The sequence below is a fragment of the Nestor notabilis genome, unplaced genomic scaffold (assembly GCF_000696875.1).
Source record: "Nestor notabilis isolate BGI_N333 unplaced genomic scaffold, ASM69687v1 scaffold2062, whole genome shotgun sequence".
In the NCBI taxonomy this organism is placed as follows: Eukaryota; Metazoa; Chordata; class Aves; order Psittaciformes; family Psittacidae; genus Nestor; species Nestor notabilis.
The window spans coordinates 38567-57420 of NW_009917682.1; the positions used below are offsets into that span (position 1 = coordinate 38567).

At 36.9% G+C, this 18854-nt stretch overlaps 1 protein-coding gene across 1 annotated transcript in view; it reads right to left on the minus strand.

Moving 5' to 3' along the window:
* Positions 1-18854, minus strand: part of LOC104401681 (cadherin-8-like) — a gene marked incomplete at its 3' end in the record, with an annotated part of 96414 nt that overhangs the window by 22639 nt on the left and 54921 nt on the right. The window contains exon 4 of the mRNA XM_010009346.1: positions 3413-3532. Coding sequence (XP_010007648.1) covers positions 3413-3532 — 120 coding nt within the window. The remainder of the gene's footprint in view (positions 1-3412; positions 3533-18854) is intronic.

An 18854-nucleotide genomic window follows, 5' to 3' on the forward strand; every position in this document is an offset into this window, starting at 1 on the left:
TGTAACCACAGAGAAAATGTAGCTATACAACGTCCACATCCTTCCAACAGAAAGCTCAAACAAACCCCAAAATCTGAAATATCTACCATGCTTGGAGGATCACTGTCAGGTTTGATTTGTTTTGGATAAGACACTACTATACCTGTCTGTTCTGTTTTAATTTGTACACTGCCACAATAGTACCCAAACATCTTCTCACATGAGGTTCCAAAGTACTACATACAAATGTGTAAGATAATGTGTTTTTGTGGCCAGCTTACTAAGAGTTGTGATGGTTCATACTGCTAAGGTTCGATAAATGTAAAAAAACCAGTCAAACATCTACATACTTTCTATTTGCTTTGGACATTTTCTTTTTGCCTTCCACTCTATCTGTCCCTGGTATCAGCACTACTGTGCAAATTATATAGCTGCTAAACAAGTGTGCCTGTTTTATGCACCACTGCCTTTAAAAGGTGAAATATACAGTGCCACAAGCTACTGCAAAATTGTAGCTATCTTACCATAATACTGTTGGTATTTTGAGACTGCCTGTAACAACCTATAAAACTCTCTCTCTTGTATGTAATAAACCCTTGCTCATACCTTTCCTCCAAAATTCTGATTCTAGAAATGAAAAAAAAGGAAAAAAAAACAACAAAGAAAGAAATTATTCTGCATAGTTCTTTACATTTCCTGAAAATATTTTTCTTCAGAACCACACTATGAGGCTGCTGGGTTTTACAGCAATCTTTCTTACCCTGTGTAATATAAAGCTTCAGTTTCTATATAACTACCTGCATCTGGTTTGCTTAATGACTACATTTTTACATATATTTATTGTTTACATATCCTAAACAAATACATGCTGGAGGGTTCTACATGATTGAACATTTAGTATGGATGTCTAAGATTTCTTTAAGTGAATGAAGACACATGTCAGACACAAAAGGAAATTCTGCAAATTTTAAAGCATTGCAAGCACTGGATAGGTCCATCTAAAGTCATAGAACAACTGCATACTCTCTGGATTTAACAAACTCTTTGGTGAGTAGCTGTAAGATTAGAATGGTAGTTACTCTACAGATGAAGGCCATTACATAGGGAAACAAAGAAACAAAGTATGGCCTCAGTACTTAAACTCATGTAGTTGTAACCGTTTAGAGAAGAACATAATCGATGTCTTCTATAGGTCTAGAAAAATGAGGATCTGAAGCCACTTACTAATTCAGAAGCAGCTCCGTAATATGAAGCCACTTACCCAGGGACTGTGGCAAAACCACAGCTGAATTCTTTGTGACTAAATTCCCTTTAGAAACTAACATGTCATTTTCATGGCAACTGAACTGCTACTCGAAGGAATATTTGTAACTAGAAAGGAAGGTAGGAGGGAAAATTTGATGCTAGTGAAACAGGAGAAGAATCATGATTTTCAGATTCACCAAAAAGCTTTGGATTTTTCTCTGGCTTTCATCATAATAGAAATCACTTTCCTAGGTGATGAATAGTTAGTTATTTCATTGGATTAATCATAACGCTTTCATGCAATACAAATAATAGATCTGAGTAAAATTAAACATTTTTTTTTATATTTGGAATATTTCTGTCAGGCTACTTTTGTGAGAAAGAAGTGAAAAATCTTCTATGTAAGTCAAGAACGCATTTCTGAGCTCCTCTGTGAAAACTGGTGTGTTCCCATACTAAAGCACTGATTTGCTCTAGCAGAAAATGAGAAAAAGCTTACAGCTAAACCCCTCAAATTAAGACAGCTAACTCAAGTAATTACTGCATGCAATAATTTGTAACATTAAAGAAAACCAAATCATATATTTTGATACCTATTATCAAAATAGAGTTATATTTTGACTTGTGACAGAGTTATATTTCCAAATGACTTGTGACAAATCAGCCAGCATGAACTAAGGGACTTCATTAATAACAGCCTCTTGACATACCTACTTTTGAAACAGGCGACTGTTTCTCCATTATGCTGTTTTAAAGTTATTCTTTGTAAACTTCTACTTTACATGGAGCATAAGATAAAATAGTGAATCACATTCCAGAGATTGTGTTCACATTTAGGATAGATGTACTTCAACCAGAAGAAAATACTTTAATGGATTCATCCATCAATCTATTAATATTTACCAACCTATACTATTTACCTAAAGTCCCTGCGAGTTAGGACATTTCTAGGAATGGGAAATAATTTTTTCCATGCAATCTCACCAGAAAGATTTAAAAAACTTCCAGACTTTTAAGAGTCTACGAATACTCTATTTAATGTTGGTGAGAAAACTTTGCACACTTCATCTATCGAAAGCATCTTTAAATAATTTCTCCTAGCGTTTATTTCATAATTTTGTTAATCTGCATGAAGAGAAGAATTTTTACTCCTATTTAATCCTTTATGGTCCTAAAAACTCAGATTTTCTTGTGTATGTTTAAAAATGAGCTACAGTTTTCTCCTCTTTAGGAGATAACAGATACTTGACTCACAGTGCTTAAAAATAGTTTCTAGTAACAGGTGAAAGAATATAAGAAATAGCATCAAATCACTTTAAAAAACACTTATCAAATATAACAAAATGAATTTGCTGTAAATACGACATATGTACAGAAAACAAGAGGGAATGGATTTATTGGCAGTTTTTTCAGATTACTTTCAAGTCCTTAAACCCACAGAGAAATAAAGTCATCCTAATTGCTTGCTAATAAATCTTCATACCAACACTCAGTATGGTGTTTTTTCCCCCAGTCCATCCCATCAAGAAAGAAAATTAATTTTTACTGAAAATACACGATACATTCACTAAAATTCCCAAGCTAAACTCTACTTTCTGTAACTGGAAATACTATAGTCTTATATTGAAAATTAAATTATGCTCATTAAATTCCTCAGGCCAAGTCTTTCAATCCCCAATCAGTTGTAAGTCAGACGGCACTTCACTACCTCCAGTTTTGCTTTAGTAAATTCTGTTATATTAGCATCACCAGTGCTTTCATTATCATTAATGCAGACTTTTCTTTGTCTTTTCACATGATCAGACTCTGATGGAATACAAGTGAGACATATGTTCCAACTTGGTATTACTGACAGACATCTACTTACCCTCCCTGTTTAGGTATATTATATAAAACACATGAGAGGCAGTCACTTGTATAAATAGAATCATATAATTTTTTAGATTGGAAAAGACCTTTAGGATCATCATGTTCCTGGCACTGCCAAGTCTACCACCAAACCACACCTCCATGTGCTCTATCTTTTAATACCTCCAGGGACTGTGACTCCACTGCTTCCCTGGGCAGCCTGTTGCGGTGCTTGACAGCCCTTGCAGTGACAATTTTTTTTCCTAATATCCAATCTAAACAATCCGGCACAACTTGAGACCATTTCATAATCCGGGGATTCATAATCAGAGTCACCTACCTGTATGTGGCTCAATAGAAAAGTAAGGTTGTCCTTCCAGAATGCTATAAACCAGCTTGGCACTATTTCCATAAACTGGATCATCTGCATCTGTAGCTGTTACTTTAGTAACAAAGGTGCCTAAATGAAAAGAATAGACACAGTTAATGTTTACACTCTTACTAGAAAATTGCATAACACTCAAAAAATAAATTGAAGTAAAAATTAATTTCTTTGTGAGCTGTATGACAACAATAAAAGAAAAAAAACAAACCATCAGTAACAAAACATTAATTCTGGGACACAAACAAAACATTTTCCTTCAAGATGGTATATGCTAGCAGACTAAATTTCTGTGTAAACGAAAACCCCTTTAAGTAGCTGTATTATTTAAGGTTTCTTTGTAGAATGCATTTAAAGCTACCTGATAGATCTGTGTAAACTTCAAGCATTTGCAAGGGAATCATATCAAAGGGCTACGAAATACAAGGTTAATAATACAATATTATATGTTGCATTTAAGACTTGTGGAATCACATTTGAAAGAACCCTGCCAAGTTACAGAGGCTACATAGAAAAACAATAATAAAAAGGGGTCTTACTTCTTCTCTTGGTTTGCAGCCACAATAATGGTTTGATATGGCCACAGTGACAGAGTTAGGACAAAGTCTATTGTCTCTGAAATGAGTGTCTGCCACTGAGGGGGCCATTGTCTAACCAGAGTTACAAATTCCATACTCTGACCAAAAAAAAAAAGGAGAAAAAAATTAAGGAAACTGCCCTTTTTTATTTCTTAGGCAACATAGCACTTCCCATGTCTGACAGAAGCAAAATTGAATTAAATTCAGTCAGTTATGTTAAGCTTGCTGAAGAGACTTTCTTTTTTCTTTTTTAATGACTTAAAAATATAATGATGACATTCACTAGAGTAACGATAATGGCAATATCTACAGAGGGAGAGAAAGCAACCGTAGGAGAGAGGTAAAAGGCTTTCTTATGTTCAGAAAGGAAAAGAATCATAGCACCCACCAAAATACCCCCACTTTCTGGATATGCCAATAAAAGTAGCCTCCTCTTCCTTCTCACACTGTGTGCTGCTGAATCCAAATTAGAGGTCACTTCAGGACAGGAAGAGCAAACTAAAGGGGAAGGAGACGGCATGTCCTTGCACTGTGCTGTCTCTTCTTTTTCTGTATGGCACATTGCTGCCATGGCTTTGGCAGTTCTGTGCATTATAGTACATGAAAATTATTTAGAGGAATGTTTGCATATTTAGAGATAACTTGCAGATGACCCAATAGCTTCTATTTCATGCTTTCTTACCTGGCCATATCAAACATCAGGGCAAGATATGGTGCTAGCAGGATCTGGGATGTCTAGAGGAATGGATAATATCTCACTTAAGGAGTGTTAGTTCTCTAGTACCTGAAGTTGTAGCATGTTTGCTGCATAGGAATAATGGGGCAATTCCCAGGGAAGGGAATGTGGGTTGCAGAAATGCATTTCACTATAGGAAAAAAAAAAAAAAAAAAGTGTGTGGCTTGTACTGGTCATTTATTTTGGCTATTGCAAAAATTTTATTCATTCTTACAGGGCAAAAACCTCAGTGAAGGGAAGGAGATCAACTGGCTGTCATGCAAGGTCTCCCGTGGCCCCATCTGGCAGTGAAGTGCCTCACCAACATCTCTCCTCCTGCTCAGCAGGGTTCAGAATAATCCACACAACCTGCAGCTGGTGGTTACTATGTTGAACAGGAATGCAATTCTGATGAATATTATGTTGCATCTGTCTTCGACACATGCTTTCTGAGCCTGTTCTTATAAACACCTAAATTGTATGGTTTGAAGCTTAACTCTTTTTTTATGTTGAAAGGTAGTCTTATACCTAACCTTTAATATAATAATCTTTAACCTGCCACTAGGCATGGGAAATGGACATTATCCTCAACTTGATGGTTGGTTTGTAAGGAATTAAGACCAGAAATTAACTGTCTCACCAATTACATATTTTGCTGTGTACCCAGACACTAGCAGACAGTGCCTGGTGGCTTTGAGTGAAAGTGATAAAGGGGGTAGATGACACAAATGAGGACTCCAGCCTTGTAGCAAGTACAACAGCCTCAGCCTGCAGATGATATCATGAATAACCTCCTGCACATATAGGAGAATAAAAACAGTAACGGGGAAGCAACCACGGAGTGCACTCAGAGGCCATGGCATAGGCTACAGAGAATAACTGAAATAGGGAACAATGACAAGGAAGTATACAGGAAGCTTGAGTCTGGATGTTGCAGGAACAGAAGTACAAAAGGACCCTTTGTGGCTTGCCCACAATAATTACAAAGCATGAAGAGATGTAGCTATTAGAACTGTCTCACATATTTAAGTTTTGTTGGCTCACCTTCTGTAACTCATACACCAGTTACAAGTTCTCTATTTTGTTGTCCCTACATAAAGCACTCTCTTTACCAAGCCATACCTCCCCTCTGGCAGAATTCAGGCTCTGGCCCCACCATCCCAGTAGGACATTTCCCGCAGTTCACAACTGCTGTCCCAAGTTTGATACCAAATATGAATGGAGAGGTCAGTGGTTTCTTCAACTAGTACACCTCAAACAGCAGGTGATGTACCAGGTTTCACTTCTGTTTTGTAATCTTCTAAGACAGAAGAGGTTTGTACAGAACACCATACAATGGGACAGGGCTGGAATAAGATAAGGCTCATCATAGAGCAGTGAAATTTTTGTAAGAGTATTTCATCTAGGCTGTTCCATTTTGTTTCCATTATATACTTTATACACAAAGGAAAATAAAGAAGTGAAACTGTTGACTTCTTTGAGATTGTGTTTGATTTGTCTAGCTGGCTCTCATTTCAAAGGACTTCAGAAATAACTGCATTGCTTGTTTAGAAATATTTGATATACAATGTCTATTCTTATCTTACTTCACTTGAGAATTCCTGAAGACTGCTATAGATACTTATTTCAAGATTTCAAAACTCAAAGGTGTATGCTGATTCTTTGATAAATGCATCATTTAGCCCACGTTTGTCTGACACTAAACTTGAATACTCCTTAATAAAAAGAGTCAATCAGTGTCTAACATGGCTTCCAATCTTGATGCTCAGCTTTCAAGACTTTTTTATGGTGGTATAAATTAATTTAATCACTTATTGAGGTTTATCTGAAATTCGTACATACATTTAAAATATATATATATAATAGTCAGTATTCCCCTTCCCTGTTTACACACAAAAAAGGGGGAAATGGCATACCTTTCTTTTTCTTTCCCTTACAGGTCACTTTAAGTGTGATTGTAATCTCACCAAATAAAAGTAAATGAAGGGAACGGAAAAATAAAATGCTCTCCCAGTTCCCAGAAATCAATTTCTTACACTGACAGTCTCTGCCACTCAGCACTTCATTTCTGACCATCATAACACAGTTCTGAGGTTTGTCAAATTCCGTAATTTGCTCCCAACAATCTTATTGATGAAAATTTTTTATGAAAGATGTAAGCAATCACAAACAGAAATTACATAAATTACTTCCACAACTGAAATTAGTTAAGCTTTCACATAGTTTAAATTTTATCACCTTTAATTTGGTTTTTTTTTCTGCTTTTATGCCTTGAATCAAATCTTGGTGAAACATGCCACAATAATATGTTCACACAGGCAATAAGAAATATATAAAGGAGCAAACTCTGTCCCCTCTGGAGCTGCAGATGATATTGCTGTATCAGTGCTGTTCTCGGTCCACTGCAAGATGCTAAGTGTGCAGAAGAAGCAGCAACCTATCCCACCTATACAAGTGACAGAACCCATTTCAACTAATCAGGAAGGAAAGATTCAGAGAACTGAGAGATTCCTGATGGTGAAAAATAATGCAGAAAAAAAGAAACTCACAGCCACCATAGTTATTACTCAGGCAATCTCCCAAACACAGAAGAATTCTCTGTGCTTTGGTCTAGAGCTTTGGATTATCAATATTTAAGTAGGATTTTACTCCACTGCACATACTGCAGTTAGAAGCTACATGTCCATAAATATTTTTACACACATAATGTGCTTAAAGTTTTAAAGATAAAATTTTTGCATTGAAAAAGCAGTAAGAATACAGGGAAGCACATTTATTAAATAAATGCTCTTTGAAAAACAACATTCTGGGTTCTACCCAGCAAATAAACAGCTAAGGTTTCTGTTTGTGTTTAATTTTGACTGCATTTGGCTTGTGTTTGTTTCTTTGTCAATGCTACAACAAAGTCATTTAGCTAGAGAACATAAATTTGAAATGGTGCCATTTTTACAAGAAAGCCACTATCATAGGCCAAGTCACTGTTGTCCTTATTGCAATAATATAACAGGTTTATATAATCTGGCCCAACAGCATAATCATTGGGGTTTTTTTACTTTATGCACCTAATATTGCCTTACGTAAAACAAACGCACTTTTTTTTAATAGATCAGGCAAATTTTAAGATGTTCAATTGAAAAAACTTTCTGCATTTCTTTCTGAGGTATACTTTGGCAACGCTAATAGCCCTGCAACTAAATACAGAGTGCAAAGACATTCAACAGATTTTAATTAATGAACACTTCTAATGTGATTTAGCCATTAACCATTGCTGATTGTTTTAGTGTCAGGTTTCATAGTTTCTCTTTGCAACAGGCTAGCAATCAGACAAGCAATTAACAATAAAAGTATTTTTATATGGTTAGGTAAGAAAGCCTCTGTTTGCTGGCAAACTAAGATTAAAAGCCATCATAAAAATAAGATGTGTATGCTCAGCTAATGCTCTTTGGTTGTTTTGGCTGTATTTCTATGTGCAAGTCAAGGTACGGATTCTGCACATTAGTCAGAAAGAAAAATACATATGCCGCCACAGGGAGCAGGAAAGCAAATTTTTTGGTGTAGCCGTGAAATGTTCATAGAGGAAAAAAAAACCCAAAACCAACTTTATGTTCTAGAGAAGGTAATGCACAGTTGGTGCCAGAAATTTACATGAATCCATATTCAGTGAAGCAACCATTTTGTTGAAAGTTTGTAATGGCTGGTAAAAATAAAAAATGTGACCATAATGCAACCTAGTGGGACCATGTTTTCTCATTTTTCCAGGAACATCTGGGAAACAGTTTTTGCTTCTCTGATGCCCTTTTTGGTCTCCCTCTCTCTCTCTTCTACTCTTCCCAGATCTTGACAGGCTGAAATCTCTGTTTCATTCAGAAGATCTGATTACCAATCTGACAGGGCATTAAGAGTATATTTGCATTAAAAAAGACCTACCATTATTTACCAACTGTTTTGTTTTTCTAAGAGGATAACTGTGCTTCAAAATCTTTAGCTGGATTTTGAGTTTGGTTGACAGTAGCTGTGCAGTCAGCAGTGGTCAAAGCAAAGCATTGTTTGTATTCAGCAGGTCAGATAAGCATTCTTTCCAAAATGAAGTCTTTTCTTCTCTGTCCTTCTTTGCTATAATCTCGCAGGTAGCATGACAGTTGTTGTCATGGTAACAATTTTTTATTGAATAAAACTGCAATAATCTCATAAAAACCTGTGTAACTTCTTGACATGTAAATTATTACTGCCTCAAAGCTGAAGAAACTTATTTGTTTTTTATTGTTCATTTTTTTTAAATACAAAACATAGTTTTAAGTCTTATCATCCTGTATTATTCTACATGAAACCATTTCTAAACACAAAATCTATGAATTAGAGATTTCACTAACCAAATAAAGAAAATGTATGTGGAATAGAAATCTGTGTAATGCACTTCAGAACTTGTTAGCATATGCAAAATGCACACATAAAATATTATCAATCACTGGTATTTTAAATTGCATAGCTTGGTGTCTGTGCAGACATACACACGTATGTATGTGGGTATGTTGTATGAGTGTTTGAGGGTTTTTTGCAGATCATACCTTATTTCACTCCTACCTTCTACATCAGTACTTAAATGTATTGTTGTTATTATTAATAGCTAATTTATTGCCAAAGTTCTAAAAATCCAATTGGTGGATCAGGTCTTATAATGCAAGTCCTCAAGGACTCCAAGAGCCGAGCACCAGGAAAGGCAAATGTAGATAGACAAGGGAAGAGAGACATGAAAGGATGATGTAAATCATCCTGGGAAGCAATGCTGTCAGCAGACAGTGGTTAGGGGCCATCAGGTTAGCACACCTACCTCACAGTGCCTACAGCACGTAGATATCATGGACAAGTTTTAAGGACTGCCTTGAGAACAGAGAGACAACAGAGATCTTGTGTGAGTTTTCCATGAGATCTTCCTACAGTATACTAGAAAAGTATTTGGTTTTTAAGTGTCCCGTGGACTCTTTTCAGTGATGCAAAAATAAAAAAAAAAAAGGAGGTTGAAGATGACATCCTAAGCAGCAATAAGTGGTAGAGATATGGGCCAGAATGGCCCATATTTCCTTCTCCACTAAAGGAAAAATGGGCAATTCATGCTTCACATACTAGAGAGACAGGAAGGCCAGTATGTATTCTGTATCTATATTAGAAACCTGAGTACAGCCACTCCCAGAGGGAAAAATGAGAAAAAAATGTGTACTTTACAGATGTAATACTGATATGTGGGTGATGAGAACCATACAAATACATAGATACAAGACTTCATTTAATCTTCTGCAAAGAGAAAAACAACAAAAGCTTCCTTACAATGAGAAATGGTACAAGGAGGAATAGGTCCCCAAGGGAAATAACAGAATCCTCCTCACTGAAGAGCTCACTCTATTGCAGAGGATGCTAGATAATGTATTCTAAGGGAAAACCCTAGAAAGACAGGAAGATTAACTAATAGGGTAATTTGTCTTTCCCAGCTGTAATTTATTTGACTCTAAGTAGTGAAATACTGTGATGCTGTCATGATCTTGTTTATGATGATTAAGGTAAGGAAGACTGAAAAGGGGGTTATTTATACAACTCAGTTTTCGGCTCAACTGGCTAAGTCAGGCACCTAGTTGCACTAGTTTTGTGCTCTGTCTAAGGACGGAAGACAGAATTGTCCTTCTCATGAGATCCTTCTTTCCTGGTTGACCAGAGAAGAATGCAAATTAAATTAGCCAGCTAACACAAATGCCTGAACTTCAATTGCATGACTGCTTTCTTGGGTGTATGTACTCAAACCAGGACACAACAGTCTATGATATGAACAGTCCAGGGACTTAAGCATCTAAGCTGGCACACCAACATATAGGACAAGTACAAATCTTGCAAGACTTTTGTTCTCATTTACATGAATTTCCATATGCATATACACATACAGCTATGTGCACTTATATAGACAATTGTATACACTTTCTGAAATAAACTGCAACTGATATATTTCATATTCAGTTTTATACAACTAAAAGCTCAGAGCAACAAAGCATTACCTGTTTGTTTTATGTAAGTAGTCATATATAACGTCACTGAAATGCACAGCAAAAATTATTTCAGAACCCAGTATTCTACAGACCTACAGGAAATGGCAGATGCTGCCCCAAAGACTTGATAGTCTGAATCAAAAGTTTTAACACCAGAAAAATTTGGCTTAATAAAGGGATCTGAAAGAATCCAACAGAAGGAGCTTCATCAACAGTAGGAAATAACCACTATGATATATCATTTAGTACCATGCAGGAAAATGCAAGAAACTCTTTCCTGTTTCCACCAGGAAAATACTCTTTTCATATACATCTGATATACTGAGTCATTAGGTCCATAAGCAGAAGAGGTATCCAAGTTGTTTCTTTTAAGTTTAACATATTTCTGAATGCAATTCTTAGAGTAGATGGTTTAGAAAGTTAATGAAATCTTTAAAAAATGTTAATAGCATGTACTATGTGTGTTAGTTAAAATATCTGAACAGCTGAATATCCTACCATGTGTAACACACAATGTTTTTAGATTGCCCATGTATCATTTTAAGGACTTTTTATCATGTGAGAGAAATGGAAAAAAAATGTATTGTATGCAAATGTCTAACTGCAGAAGTATGAAAGGTACTTGCTATGCATAGGAGAAAAATGCCTCCTGTACAGCCCACAGACAATGGAGCAAGCTGGCAGCCTTCAGCATTTTACAGCTGTATAATGAGAACTGTAGAAAGTGCGGCTGTGAAATCTAATAAGCTGCATATTTTACAATTTTTTGTGCATACATTAATTGTTTTAGAACTCTGATGTTGACTTTTTAACATGATCTTTTGGAAACAAAAATGGTTTACATCAGAAATATATATTCACAGCTAGTGATACAAATATAACTCTTTGGCAGTTACCTATGCTGATGTTACCTACTGCTTGGATTTAGCTTGTGTGAATCTAATAAGAAAGGACACTGACTTTTCAGTTTTAAGGTTGGCAGTTCTTTCTTGCTACAACTTATAAGATGGTGCCATTAGAAAGCCTGCAGGTATTCCTTTATAAAATCCCCTGGGTGGTTGTTTGTTAGGATTAGAATACAGTCTGCAACATCACAGGCAATAGTAGAACGGTAGAATATTTTAATTTTTGGCTTAAAGAATTATGTTTTCTTTTAATGTTTTTGTTTTGTTTTGCTTTGGGTTTTTTTATTCTCCCTTCAGATATCACCCTCACTATAGAATATTAATTGATATTTGTGAGAGATGTGGGAAATAGCTATTTTTTTGTTCAGGACTTTTTGAAAGACTGCTTGTCTCTAATCAGTTGACTATTTCATCAGCATTCACTCTGCGAGGCCCCCAGGCAAAGACAGTAAAACTGGATGATCACTATAGACTATATTTCCAAGCAGGAAAAAAAGCCAGTACTGCAAGGCTTGTTGATTTCAATGGAAGTTTCAGGTTATGCTCAGGTATATTGTATAAAAATATAAATAAATTATAAAGTAGCACTAGCTGTTTACTGCAGAAACTCTTTCATTTATAACTTTCTGTTGTGAAAGCAGAAAACTCCTGGTATAATCTTGAAGCTTTGATGCTCCGCTTGCTTTGTTTGGTAAAGTGAAGCCTACAATGCCCGCAACTGTAAAGGCTGCAAAAACAGACTCTGAAATATTGCCCCCTCAGGCCACTGTGAAGCAAGCATATGGCAGCAGAGACCATTTGAGCCCCAGGGAAAGTGTACAGTTGAATCAGCTGCCCAGCAGTACTCTACCGGCTGATTCATGTCAATACGGCTTTCACATAAGCTCCACAGGCAACTGCTTATCTGCATTCATGAAGAAACATTAAGTGCCGCAGACTCAGCAACTAAACAAAGACAGACGTATGAATTCGGGGCAGGGTGGGGAATGACCAGTGCCAGAAAAAAAATGGATTCTGAGTTGTATCTGAATCTCATTTTCCCAAATGTCAAGTGTGTCCATCAAAGAGACGTCTAACACAGGCCATCTGAATTAATAGAGTTTAAAGAGTATTGGTCCCCACCACTCGGAAGCTAAACCTTTTGTGTTAACAGAGTGATATGTTATGCTAGTAAAAATTTCTGTGAAAATATTAACACACTGAATGAAATTTTCTGACCTAGAACTTTCTACCACGTGGTGAGAACTTGTCTACGTTTCCCACAGCTGAAAAAAGAGAAAGTACGTTCCAGTCCTGTGGCATTTCACAGGGCTTCAGTCTGGTAGAAATCTGTACTGGTCTACTTCCTCTCATCTGTCTGTTTTCCACTTAGGCATCATTGACTGGCCAGCATATGGGCTCATGTCACAAGCTTAGCTGTTTGGAAAAATGAAATAGCATGCTTTAAAGCCTGCAAAACAAACACTCTATCACTGTTCAAAACATCTTTTTAATTCAAAATTTGGGAAAATTGTGAAAAATCCTGCTAAGAATAGATTTAAACTTGCAACTGAAAAAGAAGGTATTGCAAACCTGAGTCAAAGACTTATTTTCATATAGTTACAGCACAGAAATACAACAATCTGTTTGATATGTACAAGAGAAAGCAACCACAAAGAATTTCAGAAGCAGAATACCTGCAACAAGAACAAGATGTTTGTTACTACGAGACAAGAATCATCTGGAAAAATGACAGTAGCACAGATTCTTGTAGATTACATGGGACTAGAGAAGCATGCACCTAAGACTGCCAAAATTTTCTCTGCTCTGCCCTCGTATGATCAACATACAGCTATGTCTGTCTGTCTGTCCTCCTCCCATCACAGGAAGATGTATTCCTCTATATGAGCTCCGTAAGGAACTACAACTTCAATTCTGATCCAAACAGCTTTCTCCGGAGGAGATTACCTATCTTCGCTACGTGCCATTTGCACGATGTTCCTTGGTGCAAAGGGAATGCCTGTGTGCAAAAAGTAGAAAATTTGTGACAAATTGCTGACAGTTAATGGAGAGGAAAAATGGCAGTTTGTGTCTAAGAAACCACTACACCCTAATAGCTCTACACTTTGCACAGGTAATTTAGGGTTTATTTCTAAGGACCGGGCAGTATCTTCAGAACCTAAACATTCAAGTACTCACTACCACTGGTACAAAGTGTTTTAAGCAATCCCACTGATTTTAACAATTCTGTATAAAGTCAATGAACTAGCTAAGTACACATGGGATGATACAAGTCTGTGCAACTAAAAGGTCAGATTATAAATCCCTAAAGAGCAATGTCATAACTTTACTTGTGGTCCTTGAGCTCATAATGGTCACTTAAGAACAACATATAAAGTTAATGACATTTTCAATCAGACCTCATGAGAAATAGAAAGTACAAAAATAATAGCACGCAGTCAGAAATATGTTTTTTCAAGGCTCAATAACAAGTCAAATTATGGAGAAGACTGTCTTGGTTTTGAATATATCCTAAGGAATTAAGGTTACAGCTGACTTTACTTTTGGAACTGTGCCTCTGTCACGCAAGAATGTACAGGAGATTTTAAATGAATGCACACTCACTAAATAAATCTCTTACATAAAATGCCGTTCAGTACCACAGTTAGTGAACTTCATTATGCACAAGATGAACACATAGAGGAACAAGACAACACGAAGATATACATTTTCTAACAGCTGTTACATTGTTGCCATATTTTACAACATCTGCTGGGTTTTTCCTTAGCTTTTGCACTCCCTTTGCATTTATCCTTTGGGCTAATTTGTAGTTGACCCCAGTAATATAGTCCTTTTACTCTACAATTTTGTGACAAACTATCATTGATTTAACAGTCATGCTCAGTGCCTTAAAAATCAATGAATACATAGGAAAAAAAAAAAAAAACAGTAAGACAGTGTGGTTGATTTTAGTAACATTTCAGATCAGGTTTTTATCACAACTTTCTAATTTGTCAAGTTATTTTATCACTACTCATATCAGACACTGCATGTTCATTTCATATTCAGCAGATTTTGTCCTTTTGCAAATAATTCGTAGCTGGAAAAGAACTAATATCTTTGTGAGAACTGGAAATAAAAGCTACACTGTGCACAGTGCACTTCTACTACACCTGGCCATACTGAATAACTCTTTTCTGCTTTGAGGGGGGAAAAATAGAAAGATTGAATGATTTCTCATTTACAGTGGTGTAATCAAGGGTGAGCTTTGGAAAACATTGCTAAGTATATGTGCTTCTTCCAAAACTGGAAATTGATATTCTGACTCAACTGAAAGCCTAAACCCTTTCCAATAATGACCTTTTCCCCCCAGTAAATAATTTTCATGGAAGCATTTAAGGACAAAAATATTATTCTAAGCTTTTTCACATCATTAATATTTTCAAGTGCTAAAGCTAAAAGCATTTCTAGAGCAATGGCAGACTGAAATCCACTGTATGTATTTTAAGATGGATTTTTTAATGACTGTCTGGGGAATTCTTAATATTTCAAGATTATTAAAGTTTGTCTGTTTACCTTAATTCAGGCAAACTATGAAAGAATTCTCTTCCCTTATGGCTTTTGTTCTTTTTCCATCTGTGTCCTTTTTTATTTCACCAACACATTTGTCACTCTACTTCTGTCGTCTTCTGCCTTTCAACATGACACTAGCTGCCTGAACACTCCTTGGCTTCACTAAGAAAGGAATCAAGAAATTTCACTCCTCATTCTCTCCTGAAAAAGAGATCCTGAAACTTAAGGGAGACAATATCCACTTTTGCTTCCATTATCACCTCTGCAGCATGCTTCCAGGGAATTCATGGATCTGTGCATAGCTGAGAAGGCAACACAGAAAGAGAACATTATCGAGGGAGGTGGAGTGGTGGTTTTGGATTTCTTTTCTTTTCCTTAAATAAGCTACAGGACCAGTTCCAATTACCCTTGTGGATCTTCTAAGATTGCTCATTCATTTACATAATATGCTATCTTCACTGCAGGCATGTATACAGAGCTCACAGACAACTGGGATGGAAAAAAAAAAAGAAGAGTCACGGGGTTCTTCCTCCCAGAAGCTTAGCTGAATCTCTTTTTAAAAGGTTTTAACTGGGTTTCATTCTCAGTGTGTCCCTTTAAATCTAAAAGTAATTAAGCAAGATTTACAGGCAAATTAAATTATTTCCTATTTGTGAAATGCAACACTGTCCAAATGAAGTGATTCCACAGATTTCACTTTTTGATCTTTAATTCCTTAAGAAAACTAGTATCAGAATTAAAAGATTAAAGTGCTCAGTTTCAGCAAAGAATATATTCTCCATATACACTATCAGCTCTCACAAGCAAATTCATCATTTTGGAGTTAAAGAACAGGGCTTACTAAGGTAGATTATATAGGAATTACATAAAAAAAAAAGGAACACAAGGATGAAATAAGGGGAAAATCAATTTAGTTCTCAAAACTTTTTCTGGAATGTGCTCCTCTTTTCTCAAAGAGAGAAATAAATGATTTCAAAATAAGTCTGAACACAGTGACGATACACAGCACTCAGTATGCATGTGGGGGTGTGTGCGGTGAAGACAGCTGAAAAGTGAGCATCATTCCTACAGGAGATAACACAGTGCAATACTAATCGTCTTTGTACCAAGCAGTGGGAGGAAAGCCATGCTAATTCATTTCTTTTGTTTTAGTAGGGAAGCAGGATTTTCCAGATATCACTGATACATAACATAAAACTCAAACAGGCTCAAATGTGGCCCTATATGTGTGGTAATTTCATATACCGGCGCACTCACACTCATTCATACATACCACATACAAAGAGTTTGAATGAACATTCAGTTTTCACATCCCCATTGTGTGGCATTCATGTTCTAGATAGTTGTGCAAGAATACCACTGATGTTCATATAATACATCTCTTCTAGCAAGGAACAGAAGACCAGTATTTATTCCACCTAGTAGAAAAACTGCATTGTGTTAGAACCTGAACTTTACATTACAGAGCAACGAAAGGTTAATGTGTTCATCTGTATTTCATGCATTGCTTTCCACAGACGTCCAAAAATAAAATGGCTTGTACTGCATCCTCATTACATAAGTACTATATATAGAGCATGTGAGTTCCTCTTCTGTTTCAGGAGTCAGAATTGCATTTTGAGGAAAGAAGGGGTTTAACAGAATTTTGCTTTATCCTGAATAAGAACACTGCCTAGTAATGACTGTGTTGTAGAAATGTCAAGGCTGAAATTAGCAGTGGGTGGAGATCTCTTTCAGGAGAATTAAGTAAGTGGATAATAGAAGTGAAATACTCAGTGTAACGAAAAAAAAAAAAAATAAAAAATCCTTTAACTCAGAAAGGAGACAGCCATCCAGAGGGACCTGGACATGCTCATGAGGTGGGCCAATGCCAACCTTATGAAGTTTAACCAAATCAAGTGCAAGGTCCTACACCTGGGTCAGCACAACCCCAGGCACAGCTACAGGCTGGGTGGAGAAGAGATTCAAAGCAGCCCTGCAAAGGACTTGGGGGTGTTGCTTGATGAGAAGCTTGACATGAGCAGGCCTTACTGTGCGCTTGAGCCCAGAAACCAACTGTATCCTGGGCTGCACCAAAAGAAGCATGACCAGCAGGTCAAAGGAGGTGACCCTGTCCCTCTACTCTGCTCTTGTGAGACCTCACTTGCAGTATTGTGTCCAGTTCTGGGGTCCTCAACACAAAAAGGACATGGAGCTGTTGGAGCAAGTCCAGAGGAGGCCACGAGGATGATCAGAGGCTGAAGCACCTCCCGAATGAAGACAGGTTGAGAAAGTTGGGGCTGTTCAGCCAGGAGAAGAGAAGGCTGTGTGGAGATCTCAGAGCAGCTTCCAGTGTCCGAAGGGGGCCTACAGGGATGCTGGGGAGGGACTCTTCATTAGGGACTCTAGTGGTAGGACAAGGGGTCATGGGTTTAAACTCAAACAGGGGAAGTTCAGGTTAGATATAAGGAAGAAGTTCTTCACAGCAAGGGTGCTGAGGCACTGGAATAGGTTGCCCAAGGAAGTTGTGAATGCTCCAACCCTGGCAGTGTTCAAGGCCAGGTTGGACAGAGCCTTGGGTGACATAGTTTAGTGTGTGGTGTCCCTGCTCATGGCAGGGGGGTGGAACTAGGTGATCTTAAGGTCCTTTCTAATCCTAACTATTCTATGATTCTATGATTATAGGGGAGTTGAAAGTCATTTTAACAAAATTTCAAGAAAGTTAAAATACTTTATGGACCACCATTTAGTACAGCTGTCCATGGTGCTACCTGTGGATTAAGAAAAGAAGGCAGAAGGAAATAGCTACAGCAACATTAGTGAAGGGGTTACATTCTCATCTTCAACCTTCCAGCCTTGAAATTTGGTTCCATCAGGGATTAAGCTGCAGATTTGACTGTGTATGCTGCTCATTCATGACCTGTGTTATGCAATGGTAAACACTCTAAATTTTGAAGCCACAGATGAGAATTAGGTTTTGTTTTCCAACAAAAGAAGTGTATGTTTGTGCTTCTTTAGAGAAACAGCTTGAAAACATACACCTCTAGGAATGCCACATAAAAAACCTCCATGCAATGTTCAGGGATCATAAAGGATAAATGTGTAAAACTTGCATAGTTGCAGTAATAAAGGTAATATGCAGTAGACCTCTGAGGTAATCCATAAAAAAATTCTACCTATATTTGTGTAGTTAGAATAAACCCATTTTGGACCAAACTCTTCCCTGCAGCTTAAGAATACATGAAAATGTGGAAATACATGATTTCAGAGGCAGTTCAGTGAAGAACTGTTTCTCTTCACCCCTCTTCCCCATGCTAGGGAAAGCAGGTGAAAGAATATCCTCCGAAAGCCAGCCTCTTTCACTATTCCCTAAACTGGCATCTACGTCCAGACGTTGGTCACTTCTACAATCCTCTACTATAAAGTTTTCCCAGATGAAGTTCTACATTTTAATTATCTTTCATGATCTTTCTTTACATTTTCCCCTGCTCTTTCACCCTAACACTTTTCTCAATTATTTCACTTTCCCTCTTTCATTAATGTTCTACCTTTTATCCTCCTGCTCTCATTAAAAGATCTCATGAGATCTTTTAAACCTCACCCACTCACTAGATTTTTATTCACCTGGTCTAGTTTCCTGTC